Below are 26,314 nucleotides of genomic sequence, written 5' to 3' on the forward strand. Positions count from 1 at the left end.
GATATCTGCAAGCAAGGGATGCTTGACATTTGGCTTTATTTGCTTCTATTTGGGCAACCTGTTTTCATCTCCCCCCTTTTTAACTTTCTTCTCTATTTTCACTTTTCTTTTCTTCTCCTTTGTGCCTTTCTTCTTTCTTTTCCTTTCCCCTTTCCTGTCTCCATCCCCGCTGCCACAGGGTCTCATATGTAATCCGCTGGGCTGACCTAAAACTCACAATGCTCAGACTCCAGAGCGTAGGGTCAGAGGTGTGCGCCACCACTCCACACTACGCTTTCTTTCCTTTGCCTCTTGTGCCAGCTGTGATCTAAAGAAGAAATAGAACAAAATGATGACAACAAAATAGAAGAAAGACTACTTGGAAAGAAGGGATTCAGTGGAAGGAGGTAAAGGGAGGATTGTGGGAGGGGACTATGATCATGATATATTATTTATATATATGGAAATTGTCAACAAAATAAATTTTAAAATAATTTTCTTTGTTTATTTATTTATTTGACAACAACAGACAGAGAAAGAGGCAGATAGAGAAAAATAGAGAGAATGGGCGCATCAGGGCCTCTAGCCACTGCAAACAAACTCCAGACACATGCGCCCCCTTGAGTATCTGGCTAAGGTGGGTCCTGGGGAAATGAGCCTCCAACCAGGGTCCTTAGGCTTCACAGGCAAGCACTTAACCGCTAAGCCATCTTTACAGCCCCAAACAATTTTTTTTTAAGACATATATTGCTAGATTCTCTTTAGCGCTAATAAGTATACTATATTAGTCAATGACTGTCATCAAGATTCTAAAGCTGGGCGTGGTGGTGCATGCCTTTAATCCCAGCACTCCGGAGGCAGAGGTAGGAGTATCACTGTGAGTTCAAGGCAACCCTGAGATTACATAGTGAATTCCAGGTCAGCCTGGGCTAGAGTAAGACCCTACCTCGAAAAACCAAAAAAAAAAAAAAAAAAAAAAAAAAAAGAAAGAAAGAAAGAAAGAAAGAAAAAGAAAATTCTAAAGATGAGTCTTAAGGAAGCCTAAGGACCATGGTTCAATTCTCCAGGACCCACGTAAGCCAAATGCACAAGGGGGGGGGGGCTGCATGCGTCTGGATTTCTTTTACAGTGGCTGGAGACCCTGGCGTGCCCATTCTCTCTCCCTATCTGCCTCTCTGTCTCTTAAATAAATAAATAAATAAATGTACATTAACAAAATTCTAAAGATGGAATCTGTGAATGGAGGTGTGCACCCTTAATCCCAGCACTCAGGAGGTTGAGGTAGGAGGATTACCATGTGTTCAAAGTCAGTCTTGAGCTACAGAGTGAGTTCCAGGTCAGCTTGCCCAGGAGCAGAGGTAGAAACACAGCAAAACCAAAAAAGATCTAAAGAAAAGCACCGCAAAACACCCACAGTTACACTTAGATGAGGGAGATGTTGAGACTGACATCTAGGAAATTTTATGTTTTGGGGTAGGGGGAGGGAGACGGCTCAACAGTTAGTCACTTGCTTGCAAAGTCTGCTGGCACTGGTTTGATGCTCCAGTACCTACGTAAAGACAAATGCACAAAGTGGTGCATGTGTCTGGAGTTCTTTTGCAGTGGCAGAAGGCCCTGGCTCTTCTCTTCTCTTCCTCTTTCTCCCTTCTCCATTTTCTCTATTTTTCTCTCTCTGAAAATAAATTGTTTTCTTTCTTTTCTTTGCAGGTCTGGATTTGATGGTGTTTGTATGCAGTGGCAGGAGGACCTGGCACGCCCATATCCTCTTTTTTATTTTGCAAATAAATAAATAAAAATATGTACAATTCTTTTTCCAAAAAGAAATGTTATAATTTGTCAGTGTATGTAGAAAAGCCAGGGAGGGATAGGACCCTGGGAAAGGAGGAGAGGCAAAAGGACTAGTGGCTAAGTGGACTTGACCCCGGTGGTTTCAATACCGACCCCACGCAGCGGTCCCACCGCACCTGTCGGGCAGACCCGCCCACCCGTGCGCCATACCTCGCGGCACCGGGTTCGCGTCCCTCCCCCCGCGGAGCCGCACCTGCGCCCAGCCAGAAGCCGCCGGCCTCGGGGCCTCCGGTCTCGGGGCTCGGCCCGCCCAGCGGATCGCTCCGCCCCCGGCCGGGTCCGCGAAGGCGGGTGAGCAGGTGAGGCGTGGTCAGCGGGCCTCACTTCCGCTCAGGTGAGGAGGCCGCCGCCGGGGCCCCGCCGCGCCTCCGACGACCAGGTAATGCCGCGGCCCCGGGAGCCCCGCAGCGCCCGGCCGCGCCGCCCCGGCCTGCTGCCCGCCTGCCCCGGGAGTGCGCGCGGCCTCCGGGGCGCGGAGAGCGCCGGACCGGCCGGGGCGGCGCAGCCCGAGGGCCGGCACCCTCCGCCGGCCTCGCCTCCCGCCCAGTCCCGGCCCTCGCGGGAGGACGAGCCGGCCGCGGCCCCTCGGCCGACGCGCGGCGACCGCGGAGTCCGGGGAGCGCCCGCCGCGGGCTCACCTGCCCGGCCGAGCGCCTGGCCGCGCCGCGCCCTGCAGGCCCGTCTGCCCGGGTCGCCTGCCAGCCGCGTCGTCGGGGCACCGCGAGGAAGCCTCCCGACACCGGGGACCGTCTCGGTTCCTTCGGGGCGGCCAGACCACATCCCAGGCGGACTAGCCTCCTATTGGCCGCGGTGCCATTTGCGCTCATCTGTTTTAAGGGAAAATTAAAGAGCAGGTTGTGGTGGTAAAAACTCAAATCCGTTTTCACTTTGCTGAGTTAGAAAAAAATGATAGGTGTGATTGTGAACTTTGGCTGAGATGAGCTTGCTGTTTCTAGTCCCCTAATAGCCTTTATAAAGATTATAGAAAATTTAAGATAAGTTAGAAAGTTAATAAATACAGACCAGGAAAGTAGTTATGGAAACTTAAGAACTTTACTCTCACTCGTTTAGATTTTGCTAGTGCTCATAAAACGTGGACTCATCATCAGAAAATACTTTTTTTTAAAGTTGAAAAGGATTTACATTAAGCTCAAGCTATATTTAACTATGTATTAATCAGTTCTAGGTATGTCTTATTATTTTGGTGGGTCTCTGGATGAAACCTAGGACCACACACATGCTGAGTAGGTACTTACCCACTGAGCTCAGTCCCCAGTCCCTTAACATTTCCCTAACCTATGAAGTTAATATATATTCATGGGAATTTCAAGGGAAATTGTGGATAATTAAAAAAAAAAAAAAAGGAACATTTTAGGAACAATAAATTCATCAGAATCCTTGGCTGGAAAAAAAAAAGGAATTAGAAACACCCATAAACCGTTTTGAGAGACAAACATTGATAGTGTAAAATCACATGTTATATTTTTGGTGTGTATTTTTATATTTTTAATTTATTTTCGTTTGTTTCTAGGGAGGGTCTTACGTTGGCTCAGGCTGACCTTGAACTCAACAGTCCTACTTCTGCCTTCCAAGTCCTTGGATTAATGGCATGAGCCACTATGCTTGGCCTTGTATACTTTTATTTTTTATTTTTTTGAGGTAGGGTCTCACTCTAGCTCAGGTTGACCTGGAACTCACTGTGTATTTTCAGGATGGCTTCAAACTCCTGCCTCCTCAGTGCTGGGATTAAAGGTGTACTCCACCATGCCTGGCTTGGTGTGTATTTTTAATTAATTAATTAATTTATTTGAGAGTGCAGACAGACAGGGAAAGAGGCAGATAGATAGAAGAGAATGGGCACGCCAGGGCCTCCAGCCACTGCAAACGAACTCCAGATGCATGTGCCACCTTGTTCATGTGGCTAACGTGGGTCCTGGGGAATCCAGCCTCGAACCAGGTCCTTAGGCTTCACAGGCAAGTGCTTAACTGCTAAGCCATATCTCCAGCCCCTTGGTGTGTATTTTAAAAAATTTATTTATTTTAATTTATTGAAGAGAGAGAGAGAGGGAGGGAGGGAGGGAGGAAAAGAATGGGTGCACCAGGACCTGTAGCCACTGCAAACGAACTCCAGATGCATGTGCCACCATGTGCATCTGCCTTACATGGGTTCTGGGGAATCAAACCTGGGTTCTTGGGCTTCGCAGGCAAGTGCCTTAACCACTAAGTCATCTTTCCAGTCCTTGGTGTTTTGTTTTTTTTTTAATTTTTATTAGAATTTTCCATGATTATAAAAAAAATCCCATGGTAATTCCCTCCCTCCCCCCCCACACTTTCCCCTTTGAAATTCCATTCTCCATCATTTTACCTCCCCATCACAATCATTGTACTTACATATATTATTTTTAAAGTTAGAAATATGTTTTCTTAGGGTGAATTGACTTTTAAAGCCTGTGATTCCCCTCCCCCCGCCCAAGGTAGAGTCTTGCTCTAGCCCAGGCTGACCTGGAATTCACAATGTAATCCCGGAGTGGCCTCGAACTCCCAGCAATCCTACTACCTCTACCTCCCTAGTGCTGGGATTAAAGGTGTGCGTCACCATGCCTGGCTAAAGCCTGTGATTTTTGAGATGGTAGCTCAGCATTTCCTGTTACCTATCATTGTATTTTTACTTAATAACACTTAATAATCATTTTTTTGTTTTTGTTTTTTGAGGTAGAGTCTTACTCTAGCACAGGCTAACCTGAAATTCACTATGTAGTCTCAGGGTGGCCTCGAACTCATGAACACTACCATACCCGGCTAATAATTCTTTTTACGTGGAACAGTTGAACAGTCTGAATTTACTTGTTTTTGTTAAAGTTTAACAGAAATGCTTGTGGCCTGGGAAGCCATAGAGCTGGTTTACTATAGACTTTGCTCACCTTGGTAAGAGAGTCAGTTTCATTTTTTTATTTTTGATATGTGTGTGTTTGTGCACGGGTGCAAATGCCCTTCTGTGAGTGAGGTAAGCAGGTCAAAGAACAACTTTAGATGTCAGTCTTTGCTTTCCATTATTGTTGTGGCAAGCTCTCTTCTTCACTGCTGGATTTTTCAGGCTAAGGCTGGCACCTCTTATCTCTCTAGCCAGCTTTACATGGGTTCTAGGAGCCTGAACTCAGGTTTGTCACCAAGTGTTGTATCCACTGAGCTGTTTCTCTAGGCTGAGAATAAGCACCTTGAGAAAAGATTCTGCCTTAATATTTGATATATAACCATTGCTTTCCTCCCACCTCCGCAATCCCCCTCTGGGTTTTTATTTAGATTTGGATGTCTTCTTAAAGCCCTCCAGTTTTGGTTCTGGTGCCAGTTAAAGGAAATTTAGTGTTTGTCAGTCAGTGCTTTTACTTTTATATTAATTTTGTTTTGGTTCTGAGGATGGAATGAAGGACTTTGCCTATTTTAAATCTGTAACCCCAGATAATACCTTTTTAGTTGGTGGATGTGTCTACAGAGCACATTAATTACTATTATTATTATTATCATTTTTGGGTTTTTGAGGTATGCCCTTTTAAAATATATACATATATTTTACTTATTTGACAGAGTGTGTACGAGAACGTGAGCATGGGTGTGCTGGAGCTCTTGTTGCTGCAGACTCCAAATGCATGCACAACTTTGTACATCTGGTTTTATGTGGGTGCTGGGGAATTGAGCCCTTGCTGGCAGGCTGACAGGCTTTGCAGACAAGCACCTTCAACTTTTTCTGTATGACTATAGACATGTTTACCCAGTGGAAATTCCTCTTATAATTTTAAATTTTTCTTTAGTAGGTTTCTTTAAAAGGGATTGGAGAGAATAAGCCAAAATGCCAGAAAACCCTGCTACAGGTATAGCGACTCATGGTTTTATCAAGTTACTTAATGATTCAGATATGGATTGTAAGATGACATTTAACTCTGATTGTCCTCCTTCCACCAAGATAAGATGCAGGTCCTCCAGGTCCTTGATCGCCTGAGAATGAAACTGCAGGAGAAAGGGGACACGTCGCAGAATGAGAAACTGTCCATGTTTTATGAGACCCTGAAGAGTCCTCTCTTCAGCCAGATACTCACACTTCAGCAGTCCATCAGGCAGCTGAAGGGGCAAGTAAGTACATTCCATTCCAGGTTTGTCTTGGTGTCTGCATGTCAGCAAAGGATAGGAGGAGTTGCTTGCAAGGACTCTTGAGTTCAGCAAAGGCTATATTGGGAATCTACAACCTGTGGGTTGCATTAATGGATAATTATAAAAGTTTATGAAAAATTTTGCTGGTATTGGATTATGATTTTTCTTGAAATATGTAAAGGTCAGCTGCTGTGAGAATTCTTAGTGTTTTCTCCAAAATTATAAAATAGAGCTTAATTTTATTTATTTATTTTCTGTGTTTTTTTTGAGGTAGGGTTTTACGGTAGCCCAGGCCGATCTGGAATTCACTATGTAATCTTGGGGTGGCCTTGAACTTCCAGCAATCCTCCTAACTCTGCTTCCCAAGTGCTGGGATTAAAGGCATGTGCCATCATACCTGGCTCAACTTTACTTTTTAAAATGTTTGTTTGTTTACTTATTTGCAGTGCTGAGGGCCTAGGGTCTATATATGTCAGATAAACTTTCTACCTCTGAGTTTTATCCTCAGTCACTGCATTTATTCTTTTTGAAATACTCTCTTAGCTGGGCGGTACCTTTAATCCCAGCATTTGGGAGGTTGAGGTAGGAGGATCACTTTGAGTTTGAGCCTGGGACTACATAGTGAATTCCAGGTCAGCCTGGGCTAAAACGAGACCCTACCTGAAACCTTCGCCCCCCACCAAATTATCTTATTTTACTTATTTTTGTTGTTTCATATATGTATATAACATATTTTGATCATATCTTCAAATACAATTTGTTTTTATTGGTTCCCATTTTACCCCTTTCTTGATCTTCTTCCAGACTAGTCCTACTTTTCTTTTTTAAATTCTTAAATTGTATTTTATTTATTTGAGAGAGAGAAAGTGGCATATAGAAAGAGATTGAGTATGGATGAAACAGGGCCTCCAGCCATTGCAAACAAACTCCAGATACATGCGCCACTTTGTACATCTGGCTTATGTTGGTCCTGGGGAATCTAATCCTGGTTGTCAGGCTTTCAGGTTTGGCAAACAAGCAAGCATCTTTAACCACTGAGCCATTTCTCCAGCCCCTTACTTATTTCTTCTTCATTAAAAAAATAAATTTGTATTTATTTATTTGAGAGAAAGAGGCAGACAGAAGGAGAGTGAGTATGGGTGTGCCAGGGCCTTCTGCCACTGCAAATGACCTTCAGACAAATGTACCATGTGCATCTGGCTTCATGTGGTGCTAGGGAATCAAACCCAGGCCATCAGGCTTTCAGGCTTTTCAAGCAAGTGCCTTCAACCACTGAGCCGTCTCTTCAGCCCTAGTCTTACTTTCATATGTGTGTGTGTGACTTAGTTTAATTGGAGTTGCTTACCTGAGCATGAGTGAATGGTGATGCACCAGACCATAGGCAACTTACCAGTAGCTGTGTCACAGAACATGACTTTCTTAGCAGCCATTGACTGCCAGTAGCTCCTCATGGAGGGGCAGGTGCTTGTGAGAACCTTCCCTTCATGGCAGATTGTTGACTGACCCACTCTTTTGCAGGTCTTGTATAGGTAGTTACAGCTGCTCAGAGTTCAAGAGTACAGTGTCCATGTCATGCTAGGAAGATAGCATTCCATTTTACTCCACTCTTTTCTCTGGCTCTTACATTTCTTCTGCAGTGTTCCTGCAGTAACTGCCACCCGTTGTAAAAAAAAGCTTCTCACTTATCTGTGGGCATAAACATAGATATTTAGAAGGTAGTTTTGGATGGGTACAGTATATCCATTTAGCAAAATAAATAAACTTTCTTTCCTCAGCCATGGTCTTGAGAGCAGGTTTACAGAACCAGGTTTGAATTCATTCCTGTGGAACAGGCTTCAAATCTAATCGGAAAGCAGTTGCTTACTTCTATATCAGCATGCCACTGTTGCCCCAGTGGGCACATCTTGTCTAGCAGGTTGGTAGTGTAGTGGACATTTATTTATTTATTTGATTTTTCAAGGTAGGGTCTCATGCTAGCCCAGGTGACCTGGAATTCACTGTGTCGTCTCAGGGTGGCCTCAAACTCACAGTGCTCCCCCTACCTCTGCCTAACAGGTGCTGGGATTAAAGGCATGCACAAGCATTCCTGGCCAGACATTTTTATGTTTAAGGTTACTTTTTTTCCAGTGTGTTGCCAGTTGTGTTAACTTGTGTTATTTTAAACACTTGTTCTTCTTTTTGTTTTAAGATTTTTTGAGACTGGAGAGATGGCTCAATGATTAAAGGTACTTGGCTTGCAGTGTCTGTAGCCTGGGGTCAATTCCCCAGTAACCGCATAAAAGCAGATGCACATGACACATGTGTCTGGAGATTTTTTTGCAATGGCAGGAGGCCTTGGTGTGCTTACTCTGTCTCTCACTCTCACTCTGTCTTTCTCAGATAAATAAGTGAAATGAAAATATTAAAAAAAAGGATTATTTGGTTACTGTGTTTTTGTTTTTGGGTAATGTGTGCATGTGTAGTGTTGTATGAACATGTGTGCAGATATGCACATCCTATGGATACATGTGCCAGAATAGAATATCAGATGGCCCCCCTTCTGTTGCTTCTCTGTATTTCTTTAAGATAATTTGTCACTGAACGTATAACTGATATATATTTATTTATATTTGTCACTTTGTACATCTGGATGGCCACTTAAAATATTCTGTTTGTTGACCAGAGAGCCTCAGCAATTCTTTTGACTCTCCTGTCTCAGGACTGGGATTACAGGCATGTGTGGCAAGGCCTGGCTTTTTATGTCAGGTGCTGGGATTGAGCCCAGATCTTCTTGCTTGTACAATAGGTGCTTTTACCTGCTGAGCCATCTCCCCTTTCCCAAGGATGCTTTATTTATGAGATTTTTTTTTTTTTTTTTTGAGGTAGGATCTCTCTAGCCCAGACTGACCTGAAACTCACTTTGTAGTCTCAGGGTGGCCTTGAACGCTCATTAGTTCTAGTACCTCTGCCTCTCGAGTGTTGGGATTAAAGGCATGCACCACCACACCTGGCCCTGAGAATATTTTAAGTGGTTCTGTGATTCACTTGCTGCTTATCTGTACAAGGATCTTACACCCGTGTGCCACAGTTTTCATGTTCACTTAGTAGGGTAATGATCTCTCAGATGGCTGATGTAAGGATTCAGTGAGGTAATACATGTAAGAATCTTGGGACGGCTCCTGGCTCTTCTTGTTGCTGCTGTGTGGGTCTTTTGTGGCTCCCTCTGTGGACGTGTACAGTTAAGTGCGGAAGGGCTTAGTATCTTACTTAGATATATCTGCCTATGAGATATGTATGAGATGTTGGTGTGTATCCTGTGAACACACTTAGATGATTTTGCATTTGAGATGTGTAATGTGATGTAAGTGTATCTTTTGTGAACTTGGAATAGTAACAGAAGGTATAAGAAAAGAACACTTTAAAAAATATTTCTTTGTAAGCAGGGAGGGAGAGAATGGGCACACCAGGGCTTCTTGCCACTTCAAATGGACTTTGCATGTGGCTTTACATGAGTACTGAGGATTTGAATTCAGGCTGTCAGGCTTTGTAAGCAATTCTTTTTAACCACTGGGTCATTTCTCCAGCCCAAGAACACATTTTATTTTCCTCCTCTAAAAGTACAACAAAGTAGATAAGTTGTATAGTATAATCTGTGCAGGCAAATGATGTATTACTTAAGAAATGGTTCTGGGAACTGGCCTTTTGACCTGACCAACAAAGGAGCATAGCTGACTGACCAAGTGAATAAATTGATCAGGTTTGGATGTGGTATGTACCCTATAATTCATGTGTGGAAGACTTGGTTCCTAGTGCAGAGATGGCTTTTTTTTTTTTTTTTTTTGAGTTAGGGTCTCACACTAGCCCAGACTGACCCTGGAATTCACTATGGAGACTCAGGGTGGCCTTGAACTCATAGCAATCCTCCTACCTCTGCCTCCCAAGTGCTGGGATTAAGGGCGTGCACCACCACACCTGGCGTTTGTTTGTTTGTTTTGAGGTAGGGTCTCGCTGTAACCCAGGCTGACCTGGAATTCACTATGTAGTCTACGGGTAACCTCGAACTCATGGCGATTCTCCTACTTCTTCCTCTGGAGTGTTGGGATTAAAGGTGTGCACCAATATGCCCGGCTTGGATTTTTGAGAAGTGACTGGATCATTAGCAGTGTATTTAGTCCACTGAAGGTGACTCATAATTTGATGGCATTATTGGGAGGAGGAGATGGTAGATACCAGGAGATGGGGTCTATGGGGTCATGCTTTGGAAAGGTATACTTTGTCCCTGGTCCTCTCTTACTCTTTCTGCTTCCTGACTGCCATGGGTGACTTTTCTATGCCATGCCTTACTGCCATGATATAGATGCCTTACCACAAGCCTAAGAGCAATGGCATCTGTGACCATGGAGTGAAACCTCGATCCAGAATAAGGAAGTCTTTTATTCTTAATAGGAAAAAAAAAGAGAACAGATTTTAAACTACTAAATGTTTTATGTGATACTAAATAATTCTTATAAACATAGATTAATCCATTAACTTATCTGTATATATTTAACATATACATTATACATAAAATGTGCAAAATATAGGTAAAAGAAATAATTTCTTTTCTGTAGGTTTCTTTTGATGATTTTCTTGTTTTTCTTTTCAACAGCTTGGCCACATCCCCTCAGCTTGCACAGCCAACTTTGAGTTTTCTAAGAAAGGTTTGCTAGTGTTCACAGATGGCTCCATTGCAAATGGGAATGTCCATGGGCCCTGTAATAATTTAGCTCCAAAGTCAGGAAATGAAGACTTTCACTCAGTCATTCAACAGATGGCTCAGGTAAAGTTTTATCTTGTCTTGAAATATTAGCTTTTTTTTTCTATTTCGTATTAAAAAGCCCATTCCTTTTTTTCTGCCTTAAAATATATTTCTATGTATTTTTTGTGCTTGTGTTTTGAATGCTTAGGAGAAATTGACAACATTTCTAACATATATTTGAAATTGTCTTAAGATTACATCAAAGCTGGGTCTGGTAGCACATAGTTAAAATCCTAGCACTCAAGTGGCTTAGGTAAGAGAATCTCTTAACTGGAAGCCAGCCTAAGCTAGGTAGTAACCCCCCTTTTTATTTTTCTTTTTTCTTTCTTTCGGTTTTTTTTTTTTTTTTTTTTTTGGTTTTTTGAGGTAGGGTTTCACTCTGGCCCAGGCTGACCTGGAATTCACTATGAAGTCTTAGGGTGGCCTTGAACTCACGGCGATCCTCCTACCTCTGCCTCCCAAGTGCTGGGATTAAAGGCGTGCGCCATCACGCCCGGCCCCGGCCCCCCTTTTTAAAGGAAAACAAAATCCAATCCAAAACACATAAAGTGTCCACATAGTAAGGAAAATTTTCTGACAAAAACTCTTAACATAATTCATAGGAGTTGGATGTAATATAACTAGAAAGATTTAGGAAAACATTGGGAATGATGATTTAATTGTAACCCTTAGCACAAAGGACAAGTGGTCTTTTGGGTATATTAGTTTTGAGTTTGATCTAATGAGTGCTTTTTGTGAAAGTGTGTTTATACTTGCACATGTTTGTGTATGTGCATCTTGAGACCAGAGGACAACCTTAGGGTGTCATCCTTAGGAATGCTATTTCCTTTGACACAAGTTAACTCAAAGCTCACCAACTGGGCTATACTAGTTGGCCAGTGAGTCCCAGGGATCCCTCGTCTTTGCACCCCCAGCGCTGGGGGTTACATATGCAGCTCCAGATTTTTTTTTTTTGTTGTTGTTGTTGTTTGTTTTTTCAACACAGGGTCTTGTGGCCCAGGTTGGCCTCGAATTCACAGTGATCCTCCTACCACAGCCTCCTGAGTGCTGGGATTGTAGGCTTGAGTCACTGCGCCAGCTCCATGTCCAGCATTCTTATGTGGGTGCTGGGGATCCACCTCAGGTCCTCATGCTTATGTAGCCAGCACTTCCCTGATTGAGCATCTTCCCATCCCTAGTAACTGCCTTTAAGAATGAAATTTGGGCTTGAAAATGAAAAAAGAAAGTTTATTTAAGATAGATAGTTAAATAAGCTTCTTGACCTGACTTGTTTTATTATTTTACAGTTTTATCTCCTCCATGTGATATATTTGTTAGTTGATTATGTTTATGATTTCTTGTAAGTGCAGTTACTAACTACAGCAGTGAAATACCTCACTGCCAGGGCAGGACTCCTTTAAAAGGTGGCCTTCCCATAGTCTTGAAAAGAGCTTATGAACAGTATGTTAATTCTTCACTATAGAATTAAAAACATAATAAAAAAAATACACAGCTGCTGGTCACATTTCTAAATACAAGCATTCTTTTTCTTTCGTGTGTCCCTGTGTGTGTGGGGGGGGTTGGTGGAGTATGTACATGTATGTGTCCCTGTGATGCCCCATGTGTCTGCCTGTGGTGTTATGTACTTGTCTGTTGTGGCTGGAGCAGAACATCAGGTGCTCCACTCCATCACTCTTCCTCCAAAGATTTTATTTAGCTGGAGCCTTCTGATCCTGGAACTTGCTGGTGTTTCTCATGAGCTCCTTTGATTCTTGCTTGTGTCACTGATCCCTAATGGGTCTGAGGTTACAAGTGTGCCTGGCCACCCTCAGCTGTTTATGTGGGTCCTGGGAATCAAACTTGAGTGGTCTCTCAGGCCCTGATGTGTTGTACAGTAATTGCTCTTAACCATTGGGCCATGTCTATAACTCCAAGCATTAAAAAAAAATTTTTTTGTTTATTTTTATTTATTTATTTGAGAGTGACAGAGAGAGAGAGAATGGGCGCGCCAGGGCCTCCAGCCACTGCAAATGAAACTCCAGACACATGCACCCCATTGTGCATCTGGCTAATGTGGGTCCTGGGGAATCAAGCCTTGAACTGGGGTCTTTAAGCTTCACAGGCAAGCGCTTAACTGCTAAGCCATCTCTCCAGCCCTCCAAGCATTTTTTAAAATCTTTATTTGTGTGTATGTTTTTTGTGTAAGTACAGGTCCACACATGTGGAGGTATAGCCTCAGGTGTTGGTCCTTACTTTCCACCTCATTTGAGGCAGGGTCTTCTGTTGTTTGCGCTTGCGTCCAGGATGGCCAGGCATGGGCTTCCATGGGTTCTCCATTTGTGCCTTTTACCAGGCCATAGGAGTGCTGGGATTGTAGTCATGCACTGCTTGTGTCTGGCTTTAGGTGGAGTTTGATCTGAACTCTGGTCCTCATGCTTAAGTATTTTATCCACTAAGTCACTCTTTAGCCAAGCACAAGTGTATTTTTTTTTTCCCCTATTTTTCGAGGTAGGGTCTCAGTGTGGCCCATACTTGTTTGGAATTCACTATGTAGTCTCAGCCTGACCTTGAACTCACAGTGAACCTCTTACCTGTGCCTCCCAAGTGCTGGGATTAAAGGCATGCATGACTGCACCTGGCACAAGTATATTTTTGATCACCTAATTTAGTTTGCTCATTTAAAAATGTGTTTTGTGGGATGGGGAGGAGCAGTTAAGAGCACTTGCTGCTTTTAGTGGGAGGGCCTTTTGAACCAGAGCCAATCAAGTTTGATTCTCCAGAACCCATGTAAAAGGCTGTGCTTGGCCATGCACTTTTGTAACCCCAGTCTGCCGAGGGGGTGGGCAGAGACTAGAGAATCAATAAGGCTCGCTGATGGACAGCTCAGGCAGCTCTGGTTTCAGGGAGAGACCTCGCTTCAAGGGAGTGAGAGAAGGTTCGTGATGTTCTCCTGGGGCCTTCGCATACATGCACATTGGGTGTGTGCTTCTACACACGTCACACATACCACACCACATACAGCATGTATGTGATGCTCTACAAATATATACTCTACACACATATACCACATGGAGAAAAATGTGTTTGCATCAAGAGAATTTAGGGTCATCTAAGTTCACAGTCATTCAGTGTGGGAAAAGGCATTTGTTTTCAGTTTGTATCCAACCTAGGAATAACTCATAATGTGAATGAAGTGTCTAATACCTTCTATTCCCCGAGGTTTCAGAATACTGTACTCCTTTGATGTTCTGTTGAAAGAAATTCTAGTTAGAGGGTTTCCAAAACCAGTATATTACTGAAATGCTATTTCTTTGGTTTTATGGACATGACTGAGGAGAAGGTGTTTTTGTACTGAGCAGTTTCATTTCTGTGAAGAGGTATTTCATTTAAATGCATGTCATTGATTCTTGGTTTTCTAATTCCTTCCTCCCTTAGGGCCGACAAGTTGAGTATATTGATATAGAGCGTCCTTCAACTGGAGGCCTTGGGTTTAGTGTGGTTGCCCTTCGAAGCCCAAGTCTGGGAGAAATTAGTCTCTTTGTGAAGGAAGTCCATCCTGGGAGCATAGCCGCCAGGTGAGCATGTTGTTTGTTCATTCTCACGTGACTAAAGATTTTTCTGACGGTTCTGAAACTATTACCATAGAGAGTAGGAAGCACACCTCAAAGCAGCAACCATAGCAGCTGAGGCTCCTCGTGCCTCTTCCCTGTGCTTAGGCTGCTCGTGGCAGCATCCAGCTATGTGGGCATCACTATTGTGTCTTTTTACATGAGAACAAGGTTTAGAGAGGTTCAGTGCTTTGCCTGTGGTTGCAGAACTATTCATGCTGTGGCCACCAGATAATTCCAGAATAACTGGTGTCGTCTTTCCACTTATTGCCCCACGGTCAAATGTGCCACTTTTAGCTATGGTCTGTTCAGAAGATGGGGATATTGAAACTCTATTCAGCATGTATTGTTCATTAAGTTTAAGATTAAGCAAACTTTTTAGTGGTTTTAACACATTATTTATTTATTATGCTCATCAATATGCCTCTGAAGTCTGTCATTCTCATGTTGCATGTGCTTTCTTTTTTTTTTTCTTTTTAGCAGCATGGTCAAGCTGTATGTTTTGTCTTTTTGATTTTCAGTCTTTGAGCTATAACTTACTTCATTATTCACATTTGCTTGGTAAAATAGTGGCCACAGCTGGGCGTGGTGGCACACGCCTTTAATCCCAGTACTTGGGGAGGCAGAGGTAGGAGGATCACCATGAGTTCAAGGCACTCTGAAACAGAGTGAATTCCAGGTCAGCCTGGACCAGAGTGAGACCCTACCTTGAAAAAACAAAAAAACAAAAACAAAACGAAATAAAAAAAGTGGCTATAGTGGCAGGTATAATTCTAAAACTTCTACCAGTAATATGTTTTCAAATTTACTTCCTCTGAAGCTGGGCATGGTGGCACATGCCTTTAATCCTAGCACTCGGGAGGCTGAGGTATGGCGGCATCTTGGTTGAAGCTGAGAGTTCGAGGTCAGCCTGGGTTATAGAGTCAATTCCAGGACATGTCTCCTGTGTATGAATGCACACAAAAATTGAATACATACAACCTTTCAAATCCCCTTCCCATCAACCCCACAGACACAAAAATATTACCATTACTGTGAGACAGGTTGTCTGGGACAAAGAATCTTTATAAAGGAAGGCTTAGTCTAGGGTGAATGCTTCTGTCTGTCTAGTTGTGTGACCTTGGTTAAATAAGTTAATTTTACTAAAGACTTTAGTTTCTGGATCTGTAAAATTACATTATGGTAAGAAACAGATGATATAATATTAATAAGTTTGTTAGTAGGTTACTTATCTCATAGTAAAGACTGAATGGACTGCCCTCTAATTGCAGGTTTACATCCATGGATCCAGCCAATCATGGGTTGGAAATAATTGGGTTAAAAAAAGCACCAAATAGAGCTGGGAATGGTTGTGTACACCTTTAATCCCAGCATACAGGAGGCAGAGGTAGGAGGATCGCCATGAGTTTGAGGCCACCCTGAGACTACATAGTGAATTCCAGGTCAACCTATACTAAAACAAGACCCTACCTCAAAAAACAAAAACAAAAAAGCACCAAGTAGTATGACAACTATTTACATCCCACTTGTATTAGGTAATGCAGTGATGTACAGGGGACACATGTGCACATGTTACACCATTTGGTCTAGGGGCTCCTGAAACCTAGTCTGTCCCCTTAGATACTGAGAGGTAACTATGGTTGCTGCTGCTGTTATTCTTCTGGCAGCATACAAAGTAGAGATGGCTCAGCAGCTAAGGTGCTTGCCTGGGAAGCTCAAGGACCCATGTTCGACTCTCCAGATTCCATATAAGCTAGATGCACAAAGGTGTGGCAAGTGCAAGGTTGCACATGCCCACTAGGTGGCGCAAGTGTCTGGAATGTGATTACCCTGGCATGCCAGTTCTCTCTGTCCCTCTCTCTTTTGCTCTCTCTAAATAAAATAATAAAAATAAAGTATCAAGGTTTATATATTGTGTGTGTATATATATATATATATATATGTATATATATATATATATATATATATATATACATACATATATACACACATACACACACACACACATATATATTTAATTGAAATAAGGTCTCATTTTAGCTCACCTTATTCTAGGCTCACTGCGTAATTCAAGCTGTACTTGAACTCACTGCAGCCCTCCTATGGCAACCTTCCAGAGTGCTAGGATTACAGGGTGAACCATCACATTTGTGGTTTTACTTGGGTGCTGGGCATCTGAATTCAGGTCTTCATGCTTGCATAGCAAGTAATTTAACCTACTGAGCCATCTCCCTGCCCAGAAAAGCACCTTTGTGAGAACTGGTGAAAAAGAGCCTGAGCTGCTAGACCCCATTCCCTGTGAATTTATGGCTTAAATAGATCTAAAAAAAAAACATAAAAGACCTCTAAACTTTTAAAAACAAACATCCCTCAGCTGCAAAAATCCAATCAACCAACCAAGTGAAGCAAAAACAACACAAAAACAAATGTGTTTTGGGGGAGGGGCACAGGGAGAGTGGGGAAGAAGAGTGAATGTTGGAAATATTGCTGTTTTATTTATTTAAAATTATTTTTATTTATTTATTTGAGAGTGACAGACAGAGAGAGAAAGAGGGAGACAGAGAGAGAGAGAGAGAGGATGGGCACGACAGGGCCTCCAGCCACTGCACATGAACTCCAGATGCATGTGTCCCCTTGTGCATCTGGCTAACATGGGTCTTGGGGAGTTGAGCCTCGAACCGGGGTCCTCAGGCTTCACAGGCAAGTGCTTAACCACTAAGCCATCTCTCCAGCCCCAAATATGGCTATTTTAGTTATTTGTTATCATTGAGTTATTTGTTTTTATTTTATACTCTATCCATCCTGCAGTCTTATTTAGGTTCTGGGGACTGAACCTAGGGCATGGCACATTTTAAGTATTCATTGTACTGCTGAGTTATAGTTTTAAACTTTTTTTTTTTTTTTAAATTTTTTTTCTTCATTTTTATTTATTTGAGAGTGACAGAGACAGAAAGAAGGAGATAGAGAGAGAGAGAGGGAGAGAATGGGCGCGCCAGGGCTTCCAGCGACCGCAAACGAACTCCAGACGCGTGCGCCCCCTTGTGCATCTGGCTAACGTGGGTCCTGGAGAATTGAGCCTCGAACCGGGGTCCTTAGGCTTCACAGGCAAGCGCTTAACCGCTAAGCCATCTCTCCAGCCCAGTTTTAAACTTTTTATTTTATTTAATTTTAATTAATTAGTTTATTTACTAGAGACACAGAGAGGGAGAGAGAGAGTGAGAATGGGCACGCCCGGGCCTCTAGCCACTGCAAGTGAACTCCAGATGCATGTGCTACCATGTGCATCTGGCTTATGTGGGACCTGGAGAATTGAACTTGTGTCCTTAGGCTTCACGGGTATGCTGTTTCTCCAGCCTTTTATTTTTTTATTTTTTTATTTTTTTATTTTTAAACATTTTTTAAAAATATATTTTTATTTATTTTTTCTTTTTTTTAATTTTTGTTAACATTTTCCATGATTATAAAATATATCCCATGGTAATTCCCTCCCTCCCCACCCCCACACTTTCCCATTTGAAATTCCATTCTCCATATTACCTCCCCATTACAATCATTGTAATTACATATATACAATATCAACCTATTAAGTATCCTCCTCCCTTCCTTTCTCTTCCCTTTATGTCTCCTTTTTAACTTACTGGCTTCTGCTACTAAGTATTTTCATTCTCACACAGAAGCCCAGTCATCTGTAGCTAGGATCCACATATGAGAGAGAACATGTGGCGCTTGTCCAGCCCTTATTTTTGAAGAAACATAAAATGGAAACTTGTGCCTAGCGTGGGGTGCACGCCTTTAATCCCAGCACTTGGGAGGCAGAGGTAGGAGGATTGCTGTGAGTTCAAGGCCAGCCTGAGACTACATAATGAATTCCAGGTCAGCTTGGGCTAGAGTGAAGCCCTACCTTGAAAAACCAAAAAAAAAAAAAAAAAAAAGAGAAAAAAAATTTTTTTTTGTGTGTGTGGGTGGTCTTTGTTTTTATGGAGACATTGTTTCATATTGTGCTGGGAGAAACTAAAAATTGAAAGCAATAGGAAAAGGTAGTGCAGAATAGAGGAATTATTAAAGATAGGCTACTGGCAGAACAAAGAGGTGATTGGAAATTCTTTAGCATTAGGAACATTGTATCTTTATCCATCTGTACCTTATCTAACAAGTATTTATTGAGTGCCAGTTATATGCTGCAATGTTGGGCATACAGTGGCAAAGGAAATGTTCTTCTAACCTTCCTGCTGACAGTTGCTACATCTTGGTACCATGTGTTCATGGGTCTGGGCTACACATGAGATGAATGATTCCCCAAAGAGGGGTTTGATTATTCAATTGTATAAGAATCTTCCAAGGATTAGGCTTCCAAAGATTAAGAGGCAGTGATGCTTGAGGGGAGGGTGTAGATGAGATTACCAGGAGTTGGGGAAAGGAACAGAGCCATTCTGTGGACCATCAGCATAGCATATGGAGAGATGCAACACAGATTCCATGCTGTGAGTATGTGCTTACTTGGAGGGGTACATACTACAACATGGTCAAAAGGGGCTTCGGAGAGTAGGGCCCAGCCATGCAGAGCATTCTAGACATATTAAAGGATCTTTATGACTTCAGTTCTTCTATTTGAGAATTTTCCAGATATTTTGTTAAGAACTTGTTTAACAACTTGACTTTCAAGTTCATGGAAATCTACTATTTCTGAATGTTGTGATGGAGCAACAAGAGCTCATGGCCTTTGAGTAGAAAATGTGAACTCTGTGTGTGTGTGTGTGTGTGTGTGTGTGTGTGTGTTGTGTAAACGTTAATTTGGGCTAGATAATTTCATGTATGTGAATACAGAGTATAATTGTATACAATTATATAATTATACGTAAATGACAGTGGGAAACTAAATTGTATGTAACAATTATATACTACAATATAGGGAAACTTAGTTATAAATAATAGGAACAGTATAGCTAATTCTATTCAGTTTTGGAATATATAAAAATCATATTTTCTAGGTGGCTTTTTCACTTGTACATTGGTTTTCTTAGATTTTATTTTGCTTGAGTGGATTTGGCTTTGGAAGAAAAGTGTCCTGGAAGTCTACTGACTAAAGAAAAACAATAGATTAAAATAAGTTGATTTGTAGAAAACAGAAAATTTACAGGTAAATTAAGAAGTGAGTTTTGTAAAACGAGTCACATTGAGGATGAAAAAAATTAAGAGTAACTCATCCTTTTGAGGCTAAGAGATTTCCTTAAATGAACAATCTGAATAGGAATGTAGGTGAAAAATTAAAGGAAGGAGAATATTGGTTGAATGGAAATGATTCATGGATATTTTTCTATAGTATTTATATTCAAAAATACTGTTATTTAGTACTGGGAAAAATTTCACAAGCAATATTCAGTTTCTGGCTATGGTTGTAGTTCAGTGGAAGAGGTCTTGACTGGCATGTATAAGGCTCTGGCTTCTGAATCCCTAGTGCCACCAAGGAAAAAAATTAAAATATGTTTTAAATTATTAACTCTTTTATGCATATAATAAAGATCAAATTTAATAAGCAAAAATAAAACGTGATGTCTGTTGAGTAGGCTGCTCAACCACAGGAACAGAGCAGAGTGGAAGCCCCTGGAACAGTAAGAAGTTCCTTGACGCACACACTGGATGGTCAGGACAAGTCAGTGGGGCCATCTCCATCACAGGGCTGGGTGTCCACTTTATGGACTTCAGGTGAGGATGTGGTTTGGTATGTCTGATGAGTTGGGCCTGGTTTTCCTGATAATCATTTCAGTAAAGGCTCAGTCCATGCCAGTACTTTTCTATTGCCAGAAGTATATTTATCAGTCTGTGCCTCATAGGTGGTGCCAGACAGATGGTGCTATGCTGTTTATGTGTCCACACAGGTACAGAGTCATCCTCCAACCTCAGAATAAGTCCAGAATGGCTAGTAAATGGAGTCTCAGGGCAAGGCAAGGTCTGAAAAACCTGCTTTTAAATATATATGTATATACTTATTTTAGAGATAGCATGTGTGAGAGAGAGAAAGAAAGAGGGAATTGGCATGCCAGGGCCTCAGCCACCACAATCAAACTCCAGACTCTTGTGCTACCTAGTGGGAATGTGTGACCTTGTACTTGCCTCACCTTTGTGTGTCTGGCTTGTGTGGGATCTGGAGAGTTGACTTAGACTTCACAGGCAAGTGCCTTAACTGTTAAGCCATCTCTCCAGCCCATGAAAAGCCCTTGTTTTAAATAGTATGTGTAGTCACTTACACAGGGCAGCCTGATTTCTACAGTTTCTGTGCAGTCCATGCTGGCTTCAGACTTGTGATTCGTAGACTTCAGCCCTCAAAGTACAATGATTACAGGCATGCCTCTTACTTTAGAGATCTAATGTAATTTAATTTTTCATCTTTTTAGAGAAGATTTTTATTTTTATTTGTCTGTTAGAGGTGGGGGGGGGAGATAGAGGGAGAATGGGTGTACCAGGGCCTCTAGCCCCTGCAAATAAGCTTCAGATGCATATGCCACCATGTGTATCTGGTTTATGTGGGACTTGGAGAATTAAACCTGGCCCTTAGGCTTTGCAGGTGTACACTTTAACCACTAAGCCATCTCTCCAGCCTTAATTTTATTTTTGAGTTACAGTTTCATAGTAACCTAGGCTAGCCTTGAGCTCATGGTACTTCTCCTACCTCAGCTTTCTAGCTTAGAAAATTTATTAATTCAAAAAATAGTCTTGCTGGGTATGGTGGTGCACGCCTTTAATCCCAGCACTCGGGAGGCAGAGGTAGGAGGATCACAGTGAGTTCAAGGCCACCTTGAGACTACAGAGTGAATTCCAGGTCAGCCTGAGCTAAAGTGAGACCCTACCTCGAAAAACCAAAAAAAAAAAAAAAATATATATATAGTCTTTACCTTGTTTAGCAGTTGATTACTGGGATTGATTATTGAGAGAGAAAAGTTCTTGAATATAGGCTTGGCAGTATTTGTGGAAGGGTTTGGTTTCTGTTGATAAATGGTAGACAAATGGTGATTAGGTTATTAGTGAAGTTGAGGAAGTGATTTACCTCAATGTGCTGCAGGTGTATGTGAGATTGGAAGGTTCAGAAGTTCAATGTTTATGCAGTGTTCCATTTGCAATGTTGTTGCAGTCAGATTCACATTACTGGCAGAAATCACCTGACTAAGAGCAGTTTGTAGGGGAAAAAGGGCTTACAGGTTTGAAGGGAAGTTCCATGATGGCAGGGAAAATGATGACATGAACAGAGGGTGAATATCACCTCCTGGCCAACATCAGATGGACAACAGCAACAGGAGAGCGTGCCAAACAGTGGGAGAGGAAACTGGCTATAATACCCATAAGCCTCCCCCCAACAATACACTGCCTCCAGAAAGTGTTAATTCCCAAATCTCCCATCAGCTGTGAACCTTGCATTCACAACACCTAAGTTTATGGGGGACACTGAATCAAACCACTACATTCCACCTTTGGCCCCCATAAACTGATAACCATATATAATATAAAATACAATGCATTCAGTCTAATTTAACTTTAGAAGTCCCCATAGTTTTTATCAGTCCCAATGATGTTCAAACATCCTTACAATCCAAGGCCTTTTAACTGAGCAATAATACCAAAACAAACAAACAAACAAAAACAAAACAAGAAAACAAACCCAAAACCCACAATGGCACAGAATAATCACACTGCAAAAGATGGCATTGGGCATAGCAAAGAAAGAATTCAACCAATACAAGATTTAAACAGGGCAAACATCAAACTTTGTAGCTCTGAGACCAACAACTCTAGCCAGTGACAAGTCTCCAAGTCCAATAATTCTAACCAGCAACAAGTCTCTGGAGTTCCAATTCTACCCTCCAGCTATGATAGTCACAATCCTGGAAAACTTCATCCAGCACTGGCAGCTCTCCTTAGCAGCCGTCTTGTGGTCCCGGCATCTCCACTGGGGTCTCTACTGTAACCATGGTCCTTCCAATCTCCATGCAGGCATGCAGAAAACCTGCTTCACACTGCCCATGGTTGTTTCCAAGTCACAAGACTGTTGCAAATTCAATGACCCTCTCTTTCCTGTATTTCTTATACTCCATAATACTAGTTGGGGTGCCAATTTGTTAATCCGGGGGGGGGGGATAAAGCAGAGATTGCAGAACAGGACACATTTTTAGAATTCAGGCCCCTTTGAAAACATTCTGCATTCTTCCTCTTGTTCTTAGGCAGGTCAGCTGGCCTAATCTCAATGGTTGCAATCTTTCAATTGCAGCAGAACGGGCAGCAGTTTCTCCCAAAGATTTCATTTTTTTTCTGTGCTATATCCCTCTGTTCACCCCAGTCCATTTCTACAAGATGCAGCCCTGCACAAGTTCTCAGGACATGGGCATAACAGCAAGCCTCTCAGACAAACTGCTTCTAGCCCAGTCCAGGCAAAGCTTTTTCTTTTCTTTTTCCTTTTTTTGGTTTTTTTGAGGTAGGGTCTCACTCTAGCCCAGGCTGACCTAAAATTCACTATGTATCCTCAGGGTGGCCTTGAACTCATGGCAGTCCTCCTATCACCGCCTCCAGTGCTGGGATTAAAGGCATGTGCCACCACACCCAGCTCTAGGCAAAGCTCTTTCTCACCCTCATAAGCTAAACCTCACAGTCCGTAGTTCTTATTACATTCAGGTCTTTCACCTCTGACCAGAATAGTCCATTAAGCTGTACTTAGACAGCACTTCAAGGCATCTCTTAAGCCAAGATTTCAAGTTCATCCACATTCCTCTTGATCAGCTCCAAAAGGCCAAAGCTACACAGTCAGATTTCAAGCAGCAATGACCCCACTGTCTTGGTACCAACTTTACTGTTGTAGTCAGGTTCACATTGCTGGCAGAAATTACCTGACCAAGAGCAGCTTGTGTATGTGTGGGAAGGTTTATTTTGTCTTACAGGCTCGAGGGGAAGCTCCATGACGGCAGGGCAAATGACATGAACAGAAGGTGGACCTCACCCCCTGGCCAACATCAGGTGGACAATAGCAACAGGAGAGTGTGCCAAACACTGGCAAGGGGAAACTGGCTATAATACCCATAAGCCCACCTCCAAAAATGTACTTCCTCCAGAAGGCATTAATTCCCACATCCCCATCACCCGGGGACCTAGCATTCAGAACACTGCGTTTGTGGGGGACACCTAAATCAAACTACCACAAATGTCTTGGCAGTGACTTTTTTTTTCTCTTTTCTTCCCCCCCACCCCCAGTCAAATGGCTCCCTCCCAACCTCAGGTAGAGTCTCACTCTAGCCCAGTCTGACTTGGAAGTTACTTTGTAGCCCTAGACTGGCCTTGAACTCCCTGAATTCTCCTACCTCAGCTTCCTGAGTGCTGAGACTAAAGGTATATGCTACCACACCCTGCCCAAAATGGCTTTTAAAATATGTGTATGTGATGTAGTGTATGGGTTGTTTGTTGAGGGATGTTCTACCTTACTGATAAGGTTGGTATTTGATGCTCTGATGTATAGCATTGTATTATATGGCAGGAGAGTTACTGGGTACCTGTATTGAGTGAAGTATATCACAAACAAACTGTTCAACACATTAACACAGATTTTTAAAATGAAGCTACTAGACTACTTACTGTTGTTAGGGATCGGGAGAGCAGTTGTACTCTTCACTTTCTCACCCACCTCCCCAGTTTCTTGTTCCTCTCTGCAGCCTGAGGAGTTTCTTTTTTAGGGACCTCCACCCAGGCAGAAAACCCAGGGTTCATGGCTTTGACATTGGAATGAATTTCAGAAAGAGTTGGTTGGTGAAGCACAGTTGGAGACTTTACAAAAAAGAAGAAAGAAAGGTGTTCCAGGAGAGAAGGATAAAGAAGCATGTTGGATAAAACTGATATGGGCTTCTCAGAAGCCAGAGTCACCTCAGGAAATGGAACATGCTCAGGTTCCCTGTGGCCTCTTCACGGAAAGCCGCAGTTACCAGTCTTAGCGGTAGCCATATATACCATTTTGGTGGCTCTCACTTCTAAAGGTTGCTAAGACATCATTCCTATCTTCTCTCTAACACTGTCCAGAGAATGTAATTTGTAACAGGTTAAAAGTTAAAGAATTTCAGTAGAAAAGGTTGTAAGGTAGATTTATGAGGGCTATCTTTTAGGTCCAGGAGGGGAGTGCTAGCAATGTAAGGTTAATAAATCATATTGGCCCTAAGTCAGTACAGTTTATTTGCTGTCTTTGACAGGATTCCCTCAGGAAAACATACTTGGTCTGTCAGTGGCATCTAGTTTCCTGACTTTTCCAGCAGAAAACCAGACTAGATCATGAAAACAGAGCTACTTTTTTCTCTCATGTTCTCCCCATGCCATCATTTCCCCCATCTTTCTGTCTTGTTGCCTTAAAACAAATTATCTTTTTCTTATTTTTATATTGTTAAGGGATCAAAGATTAAAGGAAAATGACCAGATTTTGGCTATTGATCATACCCCACTGGACTGGACTGTTTCCCATCAGCAAGCAGTCGCCTTACTGCAGCAAAACACTGGGGCTCTGCGTCTGGTTGTGGCCAGGGAAGCAGGCAGCGGCCCAGCTCCTACCCGCTCACGTGACAGGACTCTCCTGGAAACAGTGAGTTTGCAAACTTCGAACAATATTTTAGTTTGAAGTATACCATTGAGTATAAGAGTAGCAGTCATTTAGAAGGTATGACTTAGGACAGAAGAAATGCAGGTAAGCACCTAAACCATTAAGCCATCTCTCTAGCCCCATTTTTTTTTTTTTAAATTGAGAGTTTTAAACTGAGAGATTTACTATTGACTGTTTTAAGACAGGAAGATTTGGTTATTTAAGAAATACTATTCTTTTAATTTTTTTTTTTTTTTTTGGTTTTTTGAGGTAGGGTCTCACTCTAGCCCAAGCTGACCTGGAATTCACTATGTAGTCTCAGGGTGGCCTCGAACTCACGGTGATCCTCCTACCTCTGCCTCCCAAGTGCTGGGATTAAAGGCGTGCGCCACCACGCCCAGCTTAAAAAGTTTTTATATTTATTTATTTGAGAGAGAGAGAATGTGTACAGGCACGTCAGGGCCTCTTGTCACTATAAATACATTCTAGAAGCATTACCATTTTGTGCATCTGGTTTTTCTTGGGTACTAGGCAATTAAACCCAGGCTAGCAGACTTTGTAAGCAAGTGCCCTTAACTGCTGAGCCATCTCCCAAGCCCCAGAAACACTGTTCTTTTTTTTTTTTTTTTTTTTTTTTTTTGGTTTTTCAAGGCAGGGTCTCACTCTGGCTCAGGCTGACCTGGAATTCACTATGTAGTCTCAGGGTGGCCTTGAACTCACGGCGATCCTCCTACCTCTGCCTCCCGAGTGCTGGGATTAAAGGTGTGCGCCACCACGCCCGGCAGAAACACTGTTCTTATAGATTATTGATTTTACAAAATTGTAGCAGGTTTTTTTTTTTGTTTTTTTTTTTTACGTTTTTAAAAAGATTTTATTTTTTAAGTTTTTTTAAAAAATTATTTGAGAGAGAGGAGGGGAGAAAACAGACATGCCAGGGCCTCCAGCCACTGGAAACGAACTCCAGACACATGCACCACCTTGTTCATCTGGCTTATGTGGGCCCTTGGGAATCAAACCACAGTCCTTTGGCTTTGTAGGCAAGTGTAGCAGTTTTTATTAATGTGTGTGTGCAAAAATATGTCCTAAACAGTATAAGAAGAAGAAAAGTAGATATTGTTACTAGAGTGCCAGGGTTCCCTTTTATAGGCAGTTATTTTTGATAAGAATTTAAAGATGGACCCAGAAAGAAGTTAGCAGACAATTTTATTGGAATTAGAAACACAGTGACGGGCAGGTAGGTAGTGCACCTCAGCAGCCGCTGGCAGGATATAGATGCATAAACAGAAGAGAGACAACCATGACTTTTTTTTTACACTTCACATGCTTTTATTACAAGACTACCGAGCATACGAGGGAAATTTTTCATTCATAACAACATCTAAAGCA

The 26,314-nt window shown here is 42.2% G+C and overlaps 1 protein-coding gene across 7 annotated transcripts in view; it reads left to right on the forward strand.

Moving 5' to 3' along the window:
* Positions 1-2,155: 2,155 nt before the first annotated feature.
* Positions 2,156-26,314, forward strand: part of Patj (PATJ crumbs cell polarity complex component) — a 430,613-nt gene continuing 406,454 nt past the window's right edge. For 5 of the 7 annotated variants that reach the window (XM_045148899.1, XM_045148905.1, XM_045148902.1 and 2 more), the window contains exons 1-6: positions 2,156-2,206; positions 5,634-5,693; positions 5,786-5,952; positions 10,598-10,768; positions 14,162-14,301; positions 24,742-24,931. In XM_045148899.1, the coding sequence (XP_045004834.1) occupies positions 5,672-5,693; positions 5,786-5,952; positions 10,598-10,768; positions 14,162-14,301; positions 24,742-24,931 (690 nt within the window). In that variant the 5' untranslated portion in view covers positions 2,156-2,206; positions 5,634-5,671. Of the gene's footprint in view, positions 2,207-2,662; positions 2,682-5,633; positions 5,694-5,785; positions 5,953-10,597; positions 10,769-14,161; positions 14,302-24,741; positions 24,932-26,314 lie in introns of those variants that run through there. The other 2 variants (XM_045148900.1, XM_045148901.1) reach the window with 2 other exon arrangements.

Source organism: Jaculus jaculus, chromosome 5 (genome assembly GCF_020740685.1).
Source record: "Jaculus jaculus isolate mJacJac1 chromosome 5, mJacJac1.mat.Y.cur, whole genome shotgun sequence".
Lineage (NCBI taxonomy): Eukaryota > Metazoa > Chordata > Mammalia > Rodentia > Dipodidae > Jaculus > Jaculus jaculus.